This window comes from Leptinotarsa decemlineata, unplaced genomic scaffold (assembly GCF_025532065.1).
Source record: "Leptinotarsa decemlineata unplaced genomic scaffold, Ldec_3_MD MMD2_tig00026328_RagTag_RagTag, whole genome shotgun sequence".
Classification (NCBI taxonomy): Eukaryota; Metazoa; Arthropoda; class Insecta; order Coleoptera; family Chrysomelidae; genus Leptinotarsa; species Leptinotarsa decemlineata.
This window is the reverse complement of record NW_027412688.1, coordinates 31,097,159-31,109,073: the sequence shown is the minus strand read 5'-3', so window position 1 is coordinate 31,109,073 and position 11,915 is coordinate 31,097,159. Positions and strand designations below refer to the sequence as shown.

The 11,915-nt window shown below is 34.2% G+C and overlaps 1 protein-coding gene across 1 annotated transcript; it reads right to left on the bottom strand.

The window, feature by feature from the left end:
• Window positions 1–4,953: 4,953 nt before the first annotated feature.
• LOC111517862 (septin-2) lies at window positions 4,954–11,747 on the bottom strand. The gene is made up of 6 exons (XM_023174148.2): window positions 11,530–11,747; window positions 10,873–10,990; window positions 10,544–10,686; window positions 9,149–9,652; window positions 6,663–6,959; window positions 4,954–6,579 (listed from the first exon to the last, which is right to left on the bottom strand). The coding sequence occupies exons 1-6, from the start codon at window positions 11,557–11,559 to the stop codon at window positions 6,409–6,411; spliced, it is 1,263 nt and encodes a 420-aa protein (XP_023029916.1). The 5' UTR covers window positions 11,560–11,747; the 3' UTR covers window positions 4,954–6,408.
• Window positions 11,748–11,915: the final 168 nt, after the last annotated feature.

Genomic DNA, 11,915 nt, shown 5'->3' with positions numbered 1-11,915 from the left:
TAACCAGGTTCGATTGATTGCCACACAAACCCAGGCATCGGTTTTCTCCATGAAGATATAAATATCTCCGAACCGAATATAATAATGACAGGTCAGACAATTCCGCTTTCTGCTTCGATAAGTTTGTTGGGGATTAAAATGAACACCAATATGTCTTGGCACATCATGTCGCTGGAATTGCAAAGGCTGCTTCTTAAAAACTTGGAACATTGTTCCGAACCAGAAAACTGTACACATTTCAGCAACTTTTGATGCTTCATAAAGCTCAGATCAGACCTTCTTTGGAGTATTGTTCTCATGTATGGAGCTCTGCCCCCAAAAATACCCTGAAGTTGCTGGATTCCATCCAGAAAAGAGCCATACGCCTGATTGGAGACGTGAACATCACGTGCAACCTTGGTAGCCTGGAACATCGAAGAAAGGTTGGAAATTTGTCTTTCATCTATAGATACTTTCACAGGAAGTGTTCAATCAAATGTGCCAAGACACAGGCACATTTGATTCCACCTAGAACATATCAGATGTAAGCTACGGGCTGTGGCTGCTCATCGTTTTTGAGGTTCAACTCAGTATACCTCGACCTTCACTGTTTACGAACTCTTTCATCTATAGAACTGCGTTCATGTGGAATAAACTTCCTGAGAACGTTTTTTCAAATGGATTCAGTCTCCAGCGAGTTTGTCTTCGAAAATAAAAAAAAAAAGCAAAAAGGTATGGTTTCGTTCAACATGCCTTGATGACATGAGTCCATGACACTAGATTCTTGTCTCCGGAGACCCCTCGCCAACCGACTAGTACTTCAATAACTTTCTCACCGGTAGAACCTTCGCCAATCAGGACCAAGCAAAAATGTTCTTCGTCGACTTCATCGAATCCCGATCACGCCATTGTTATGCTGACGGAATCAATCGACTTTACGTTGGCAAAAGTGCACTGATTCAAGTGGTGCTCATCTCGATTAAATTGAATAGGTATTCACTGAGATATTACAGTTCAAAGTATAGTCATAAAAATGTACAAAACATTTGAAACAACCTAATAGTTCATTATTTCCTGCATTCATATACCGATTTAGAGATTCCAACAAGATGTGTAAAATATTTTATTTTGATTTTGTACCAACCTTACGTTCGTACGGACCTTTCCAGTAAATAAAATTTGACGGTAGCTGGTAATAAGGTTAAAGGCCGACCCAAGAAGCCAAGAGGCAGCGTATACATTCAATCATCGGCAATGTTTATTCAAATAAAATGAAATCGAATATAAACTGAACGGTCTGATTTCAGGCCAATATAATACCGGGTGTTTAGTGGTGAATAAGACAGGAAGTTGATGCTCTGTCCGTCGAAAGCATTAAAAATACTTTCTTGCAAAAAAATATGTATAATGAAAGTATTTTACAACACATTATATGAATTCATTCAGATCGCTGAAAGAACGAATCGTGAATCTCTCACTAATCTGGTGGATACGAGTTAATCCTCATAGCAACAGACTAATACTATCTAATTTCAAAGAAGTGATACTGTCGCTTCTTTTGTGGTCACTAGTTGTTCATAATCTGACAACAAGGCTACATGATCATAGGTTTACAGCTCAATATTATGCTGAATATCTGATCTGGATGTTTTTTGTATTATATTGATGAACAGGAACTAACAATAAAGTTCACACAACAATCAAGAGTTGAAACTTGCGCGAGCTAAGGATTTATAAGGTGTAATCTTTTAACGTACGATTTCTGGTAGAGAGAAATGAAGTAATATTTTTATGTGTACCAGGTCACAAAATGGAATTGAAAGAATAACTGATGTTGCTGATTCCTTAGCAGAAAATGACAGCAGGATTGTGATAAATGAAACTGAAAAACTAAATTAGCTCATCACAAAAGAAAGCTGAACATTTTCTAGGCCTATACTGGAACAGGAAATGAATAATGTGGTAAATTATCCCCTGAAAAAAAAACGCCGTCCGCCACTGGTCTTTGTCAATCGACTATGACTTAGCCAAGGTCGCGATGGAATCTATTTGCGTTTCTCGTTCTAGATGTCGCGTAACTTCTACAAGATTCCTATCGACTTCAGATATACTTCCATTAGGATATTTAAATACTACCAACAGGCAGAAGAAGTAAGTCTAGTTGGAAGTGCATTACGAAGTGAGCTAATAAGGCGATAAGTAGTCATTTGAGAATTAGTCAGAAGTTCAGTTAAAGCGTTTGTGTTATATTGGCAGTGTAGTAGTCAAATAAAGTTGAGTTTAATTGTATAGTATACTAGTGGTCAATTATTGCCGAATCCATGTATAAAAACGGTCGGAAGTGGAATAATTGACTATTTTTTTGTTTCATTGCGAGAACAAGACGTATCGATTACGACCGGACGTAAGAACTGAAGAAAAAGATCGAGGCTTTGCAAGCGGGCCTGGCGGAGAATGAAGAACGAAGAAGTCAGGAAGAACGACTACGCCGAAATGACGACCGTGAATTACTATAAAAATGAGACAGAGAGGAAGATCGTGAACTATTGGTGAATATTCTGGAGAAACAAGAAAGAGGCAATCAAATATACCTTCATTTAATTGAAGAATTAAAACCTTGTCAAGTGAGTAAAGGGGAGGTTGAGGATTTTATTCAGGAAAAATTTGAAAAAATTATAATTTGAAGAGGTTTTCCGGGAACTTCGGAAATAATCACCTGAAGCTGAAGAGGATCGCTGTGGAAAAATGCTAATCGGAAACATCTGTCGTTTCTAGTAGTAGTTTTATTATACGTCCAACCTTTGATGGCGAAACTGTATGGTCGATTTGTTGCAGATGGATGGAAAAATAAGGAGAAAGCAACAATTCTTACACTGACACTACGAGGTCTCCAAAACTTAGCAAAATATTCCAGTGAAAAAGCAGAAGATTCAACTGTACATAATGTAGAGTTAAACTCAACTTCATTTCACTACTACTCTATCAGTAAAACACAAAAACTCTAACTGAATTTCAGACTGAGGCTATCGCATGTCTATCGCATTATCAACTCACTCCGCACTTTCAACTAGACTCGTCTCATCTGCATGTTAGTAGTGCTTATATATCCAAATGTAAGTCTTCAAAAGCCGATAGGAATATTCTCAAGGCAACGCGACACCTACTTTAACCGAGGAAGACAAGTAGAGTAAAGCGAGACTTTGGCAAGTCACAGTCGATTGACGCAGAGCAGCGGCGGCCGGCGTTTTTTTCAGGGGAATCACTGAAATGATTTATAAGTGTTTATTTTCAAATGCAGAACATGAGTTTTACTTTTTACTGAAAAGACATGAATTTTACTGAAAAGAAAATGAAAACTGAAAATATTTTTTGCCATTTAATATTCGTGATAATAAATAAAGATCGTTACAATTTTTACCGAAAATGTTGCGCTCACTGGACCCCATAACCAAAGTTCAGATACTACAGAGGGCTCGCCAACAACAATAACTAATGTCCACCCTCCAAAACCACAAGGTAGGTGATCATTGAGCCTGAGAATCATATGCCCCGATTAGACAGGGCAGCTTTTCGCATTTTTCGGCCTTAGTGCTTCTAGATGTAACTTCGAGGTTCGAAAGTAGGTAGGGCAGCATTCATCTTCACATGATAATCTTCAAGAAGAAATCTGGTAAATATTTACAATAACAAAATACTCCATTTGAAGTCCATAATCACTTTGTTCTTACCCAACCTCACAGGCTAACAACAGAACTTCATAAACTATGCACTTACCTCATCCTCTGAATAGTAGCCTGTAACATTTTCATCATATATGGAGTTAAACTCTAGTCACTTTGAAATAATTCCAAAAACTTCTTATTCATATTTGTTTGTTTAATTTTTCAACTTTTAGTCGTTTTACAATAATATTATATATTATTCCATCATTCGAATTACAACTCTCTTTTTTCATTAAACAAATTGTTGCCTCAAAAACTTCGAAAGATTTAGAGTCAGTGTCAAAGGCAATTTTTGCTATTATTTAGTTCAAGGAAGACTGACAAATTGCTGAGAAAGCAAAGCCATACACTTATTTAGCAAGCAATAAATAGGTTATGGTTATTGCAAGCATTTGTATGGAAGTATTTTTGGAGAAAGATCTAATCTTGGGAAGTTGTGTGTTGATTATATTTTATTTGCTTTTTTATAATCTATAACTAGTTACATTTATATTTTACTTTTATTACTTAGGGATATTTATTACTATTTGTGTTATTGTGTTGTTTATATTATTTTGATTGACTTATATGGTTACATATTATTTGGACTGACTTTTATAAAATGGTTATATGTAGTTATTTACATTTATATGTTTTTACATTTACTTTTATAATTGACATTTTCTTTGTTTATTGTGTATTGATTTTTGTCAACTGTACCTTTCAACCAAAGAAATAAATATTATCATTATTAATTTACTAGTATTTTTCATCAGTTTCATCATAAACGATAATCTTTTCAAAGCAGCCAATGGAAATTTACCATCTTTGAACTTATTATGTTTCACGAATTTCCTGTAGGTACACTGATTGTTTGGTTTTAAAAACCTATAAATTTAGAATAATACATCACAGTATAGAACATGAGCTCGATAAATTAACAAATACATGTTCCTCAGATTGTCAAAATGACGTTAATGTTCTACGACAATCAAACTGAACAATGAAGATAAGAATTCAGAAGCATACTTCAGATGTGGTAGTTCTAATGCATACATTTTAAACTTCAGAAAAACCCCGATTTTTTCTTCGTTAATATTCTTAGAAAAGATTGCGAGTACCTGACAGTTTCATTTAAATTCTGGTCTCAAATATCACCTAATTTTCGAGTGTGAAAATACCTAGAAAATACTATAGAGAGATTCTTGAACCTTTTCTCAACTCCGCCCCCTTTTCAAATCTTAGGCGGTGGTCAAAACAACAAATTACAATAAAAAATATACAAACATTTAATTGGCACATAAACGTGTAAAAATATATTCAAAGGTAAATATAAAAATATTTGGTCTAAAAAATACGTTATACAAATTTCATTTGATTTTTCATTTGTTGCACATAAAAAAACGTTCCGTATATTGTAACATTTCGAAAGAAAATAATAATTTCTTCAAAAGCGAACACCCTTCATTTCAATGATTCTACATCAACTACATTTTGCAAGCCTTGATTATATGTCCACCAGTCTACAACTTGCTGAACAGCCAGAGCAAAAACATCTCGTCAAACAAGAGGAAGAAATCCACCAAGGTTAAAGTAGGAATGTGTCTTTTTGTAAGGCAGTTTGATTATGTACATTCTAACATTAGGACGAAAGACAGGATAATGGATAAAAATGCTAAGAATGACCAAGCTGTTATTGCAACACCAGCACCCCATTTGGGGTGCATAACTTTCAGTCATCCTCATATTACATCTGGAGTTTTTCGATTAGAGCCACGAGAGTTGCAGGAAAATTATGAAGGCCTTGGAGTTTGGATTCGACTTGCAAAAGAGCTATTCGCCATTGTGTACCACGACGGCAAGTATGCCAACAATGGACCCTACGTGACCAATGTCTTCCACGACGACTACAACTGCTGGCTGAGGTTCGATGATTCTTCGGTAAAGACAGTGCGGGAAGAATACGTTCTGAAGCTTTAGACAACTCCAGTTCCATATTTGCTGTTCTAGAGGCGCAGCAATACGATCAGATCAGTGACGTAACAGTAAACATGGACTGGTTAATAAAGTGAGAACATAGACTCCAACTACTAAAGAAAGAAGCATTCATGTCATTCATACACTCAACGTTAGATGCAATATCACAATGTTTTACATGTTGCATATTTCCAAGTGAAAATTGTGGGATCCGACTTATCACATGATACTGTGACGCAGTGGCCAAGATGCTGAGTGATCTGCAGATAGAATATATATAAGTGTCATCACGCATAGTACATATATTATCATGTCTATGGATCAGATCTAAATAACATCCCCATAGATGGATGAGGTTGTTGCAGTTAGGTAGGGTCAGCGACTGAGATCATTTGGAATTTCTTTGTTGACTTTTTATCAAATTTGATTTTCCTTTGGTTTTAGTGGGTTTTTTCATTCCTTCATTATCATATAATGTAACTTATATAACATTTTGTGATCAAAATAGTCGATATTTCAAATAATGAGTTGAGTAGTTCAGTAATATTTTGAACAACTCTAGAATACCAAAAACAAAATTGTGATTATAGGAAATGAGGTGTGTTTCTTTTTGATACAAAAATCTCGGTATAAGCATAGAGTATAAAAATATCAGATCTTTAAAAAAGGTAAATATTATTCTAGTGCTGAAAATATAAAAAATTGAAAAAAAAATATATAAAAATATAGTCTTAAGTCGCTTCACAGTCCATTACTTCTTTTTGGTTTTACCTAGAGTCAAAGTATGGTGACCCATTTGCTGATACTGAGCCTTCCTTCTGTTGAACTCTAAAATTTCATCCTCCAATTTTCTGGATGAGTCCTCGATCTTCTTCTTTTCCTCAGCATGGGCCTTCTTCAGCTTATCAAACTTTGCATGTAGCTGAAAATACAAATATCCCTGTAGATTTTCTCTAATCAATCCTTTTTAAAATAATTTCCCATCGATGATAAAATCAAACTCACTTCTTTTTCTGCTTCTTTCAACTCGCCCTCCTTCCCTTTCACTCTCGCCACAAACATCTGCCTTATTTCCTCCTCGTTTTGTTGCAGTTCTTGCAGGTGAGTGGACCTTTTCGTTTCAAATGTCTGCTGAAAACTCACGGGCTTGTGATTTTCGTCTACGTCACTGAATCCCATTTGCTCCAGTCTCCTTTTCCTGTAGAGTTCGTAAAGGTTGCAATGCGTTTTTTCGCGCATGTCCTCCATGTTGGTGCGGATGAGCATCTCTCTCAGTTGTCCAAATTCACAATGGCTCTCGTTCTGCAAAAAGTTCAGTATATGTCAGATATCAAAATAATGATATATCTGTTCAACATTGCAATATTATTTTTTATGTTTTGAAAACAACCTCTTATTGTCAAAGCTAAAAATGAATTTATGTGTGATAGTACACCTGTCGTACACATAATCAACTCTTACACAAATAGTATTGAAATGAATGAAAAATACAATATCCAAGCTACTGTCCAAAACAAATGAGGCTGAAATTTTTTAAGAATATTTTGTTCTATTGTTAATAACAATGTTACAGGCAAAAACTTGGGTTGCTAATTCAATCGACCAGAGAAATGGTAACAACTTTAAAATGCTAATGATACTAATGTGACACCTGAAAATATGGTAAAATTCAGTTTAGTATCCTTCAGTTGATGAGGTTCTCAACTCACAAGTTGATTACCTATTATAGGACGAACGATAGCAAATTTCAAAACGAGAATTTCAGCACACAAAAGATGTTTTGAACCAAACAACCAATTCTATCTATGCTTGCCACCTTTCAGACAACAACCTTGATTTCAATATAAAATACAACATATTACATAAAACGGAGGAAAATTCAACCTGCTGCAATCCCTGAAAATCAATAAACAAAAACAATTGAATTTCCTAGTAACATATTAACAAGAAATGAATCACTATCATTAAACTCATTTTCATAAAATTTCGAATATGAATTGTTATCAACCACTTATAGATTGTTGTCCAGTTCATGTATGAAATGTTACTTAGATCTGCAATAATTCAGAAGTTTAGATGAATTCCTGATAGCTCCCACATAATAACTGGTAGTAAGTCGGCAGTGATTACAAAACTTTAATACTAATTTTTTCTGTGAAAATCAATCAGGCTATCGACATTATTCATTGAATCATCAGTAAAGTTAGTTATTACTAAATGGAAAGGAAGTATTGATAAAGGTGATTACATTATTGCAGTATTCTTAGATTTGAAACAAACTTTTGAGACAATCGACTGTGAAATTCTTATGAGAAAACTAGAAGTTGCTGGTACTCAAGGAATTGTACTTGAGTGGTTAAAAAATTACCTCAAAATTCATAAACAAATAACTATAATCAACCAAAAAGTTTTCCTCAACCCGTTGAAAGTTTTTTGGCGTTCCACAATGGTCTTGGGACCATTATTGTTCTTGTTGTATGTAAATGACATGCACATTTTCATTCCAATGACTTAAGTAACTAGTTTGCTGATTATACAATGTTTTCTATTTCAAGTAGTAATTTGGATAGTGCTTTCAACAAAATCACCAACCCACTAGCAACAATTCATAACTATCCTGTCTGCTTAGAGGACACCTGAATAAAATGGGGCTGTACAACGGAGACCTCAGCTGCAGATTATGTAACGAAAGGATAAAAACAGCTCTACACATCTTAAGCGAATGTGAGGCACTGAATCACAGGAGGCAGGCAATATATGGACATACAAAATTACGCCCAGAAGAATATGACGAATATCCAACACGGAACCTGTACAAACTAGTATAGGGAACGAGACTGATGGAGGGTGTCATGAGAAGATGGAAGAATAAACGCAATAAGCCCAAGAGGCTGCAGTGTTTTCTGGAGACTTGGACTAAATGGACAAGTCACACAGCTCCCAAGGGACAAAAAAAAACAATAAACTATAAAAAAAGAAGTATGGATAATATCCACACCACATAAAATAAAATATGTCAATATTGACCAAAATAAACTTTCAAGAAATTGTGAAAAGAATCACATTTGTAAACAAGATTAAGTATTTGGGTTTCATGCTAGATAACACTCTTTCTTTCAATGGCCATTTTAATTATATTTACATAAACATTTCAAAAAAGATATATTTCTTTACTATCTAATCTAGTCTATGTATATTAGGATAAGTTTTCTATTCAATAAAGATCCATTCATTTCTTCATAAACCAGAGGGTTCAGTTTGAGATGTTAATAATAGGTGTTTTAATGTCTAATGAGCATTTCAAGACGAAGATGCTTACAATTTTCATCTTTTCACCATTCAAACCATTTTGATATATGACAGTTAACATTACTGTACGGTTTATAATAAAGTGTAATGAATGAATTGATTATTTATTATGTCCAAAATATGTTTTTCTTGAAACGTAAAACAGAGTCTAACATAAGAAAATATAAACAGCTAAATCTTACCTCAACCTGCACAGTACCCCATGGATATTGCCTTGCTCTGACCATCTTGTTCCCTACTTTGATGAAATCAGTACTTCCGATCACAGCAAATGGAATGTGTGAATTCATAGTTGCATTGATTTCTGAAACAGACTCATCATCAACTGGAAATTGATAAATCGACACCCCATTATTCTTCAACTCTGTAATTATTTTCGATTTGAATTTCTGGAGTTCCGTTTTGGAAATTGTATCGGCCTTTGCAATTATGGGAATAATGTTCACCTTCTGATCTAGTTGCTTCATACAAACTAAGTCGATAGATTTCAGGCCATGCCCTGTGGGACTGATGAAATAAAGGCACACATGAATTCGAGAGTCATGATATGTAGACAGTGATCTTTTTATTTTCAACTCCTCTTGAAGGTAGTACTCAAACTGAGCATCTATGTAGTCCACAATCGCGGAGAAACTGTCTTCTTTGTTAATTTGATCTCCGTAGCCCACAGTGTCGACAACAGTGAGCTGTAGAGAAATAAAAACAATATAATGTACTGTCATAAAATAATTCAACCTCTGAATGAATAGACCCCTGAAGGATATTCAAGATTCAATGTGATATTAATCAGGATAAATTGACTAAGAATATTACACTGCACTGATATTAATCAGGATAAATTGACTAAGAATATTACACTAATTTGGAATAATAATCAAAATACAATGTAGATTATAAGGAAGATGTTACTTAACTTTTCCACATCTTGATATCCCACAATTAAAAATCCCAATTAATACGTTGAATAGTGTGAATAGTTATATTCTGAACTTGTGGTGAGCATATCCACCTCATAATTTGGTTTAAACTACAATTTTCAGTATGATCTTTCAAGTGAAAGCAAAATATTATTCACTTTCTTTTAAACAAAAAATTGAACTCATAAGTTCAAACAGGATGGTAGATGTATAAATTCATTATTATTCATATCTTCCAGTGAGATAACCTAGAGAAGGGTCACTTCTTAAATTAATACAAAAAACTTTAAGAACATATATTTGTTTTTCAAAATATTTGCCTTCAAAATTGACTTAGTTTTCAGTCAATCCACCTACACTGTAGGTTAATAGAGTGACTACTATCAGAAAATAAGTACAGTTGACACACGTGAGTCTTGATTCTACTTGAGCAAAATGTATATAAGCGGCTAACTAGTCTAGAATGATTTTCAAGAACCTTACATTGTTCATCACGAAATATATGTTTGTTTTGCCAGTTGTGATAACGAATAACTGTTAGTAGTTTAGTTTTTCTCAATTTCATACCAATCAAAAAAAGTAAATGGGGTTAATTCTTTCACAAGATTCACTTGTATTTAGTAGCTTAAAGCAACTGATCATGCTGAACCATTTTCTGACCTTTAAACGAACTTGGCTCTCCAGCAGTTCATAAGTGTGAGCTTTTAATTGAACTGAATCCAAGCTGTGGGGGCTGGGTGTGGATTCAAAATCAGTATTGAAGAGAGAATCCATCAAAGTAGATTTTCCTAGTCCGGTTTCACCTAAAGCACGAATAATAGTTTTAGTAACTAGTCTGAAAGTTTTCAGCATCTGAAAATGGAGCTGTTTCTAATGTTCGTTGATGATTAGTTCCCATTTTTTTTTTCTATATTTTAGCTTTCCCAGTAAACAGGATGAATTAAACATGTATGTGATTATCCTACTCTAATTCTCTTATGAATACTCACCAATGCACATGATATTGAAGATGAATCCATTTTGGACACTCTTAGAAACCAATTGATCTGGTAAACTATCAAATCCTACATGACCAGAGAGGGTCAAATTTCTCAAACGGATTTCAATCTGTTGAAAAAATAAAAGTAATGTAGGGTAGGTACATCCACATTTACAAGAAGTCTCTCAACAATTTTTTGGTACTGACAGTAAAAAATCAAAACATATTTATAATAGGTTATTTTATTGCCATACCACTTTCAATAAATCCATCTATCTATACTACTTTATAAACAGAGGAAATAGTAAATTATTTGAACCATTCAACAAAGAAATGAGAAAAAAATTTAGAAAATTCCTGTAGAGTCCTCTTCACTTGTAGAATCCTCATACTTTTGGTATTTTTTCAAAGAAATACTTATTTTGGTCAAGCTGCAGAGAGAAAAACGAAATCCTAAATATTTTTCAATTATTCTAATAATTGGTTTTCAAATCGACATTTTAACCACATTTGGACACACCCTCCCTATTTTTAGAACAACCCGTATCTGCCAATCTAGATAATAAAACAAATAAGTTTCTACCTGTAGGCAAAGTTTTCTATTCTTTCACAGCAATTACAACAGATAGGTTTCTGAAATAAAAAGTACAAAATTTAAAAAACTTACTGGGGGTGAATCAACGTCCACTGGTGCCATTATAAATAGATTGAATTTCTATATTAAAATGCCTGGAATTTAACGAAGCACTGTTAAATTGGAATTTATTACGACAGAATTGTTTAAACTCATAAACAACGTGAAGACCACATAAAAATAAAAATAATAAAACCGTTTTTTGACACAATTCATTCAGTATTCAGTTGACTGACAAAATGAAAAGTGACATTTCACATTATTACACTTGGTGGCACGGATCGACACACTAAGATAAACTAACATGCTGTTCTGTGTCCATTTTGTTTCCTTTATACGGTTATCTGACCCAGATAGAGAAAATAAAGGTTCTGTGCCCCAGATATTCATGCTCTGGGTCAAACTTTGCAGACCGTTTC

Coding starts and splice junctions, on each gene's coding strand:
- LOC111517862 (XM_023174148.2), bottom strand. CDS start 11,559: ATGGCACCAGTGGACGTTGATTCACCCCCA. Junction 6,960..9,148: donor GGGGTACTGTGCAGGTTGAG/GTAAGATTTAGC, acceptor AACTTTTTGCAG/AACGAGAGCCATTGTGAATT. Junction 6,580..6,662: donor TGAAAGAAGCAGAAAAAGAA/GTGAGTTTGATT, acceptor TTGTATTTTCAG/CTACATGCAAAGTTTGATAA.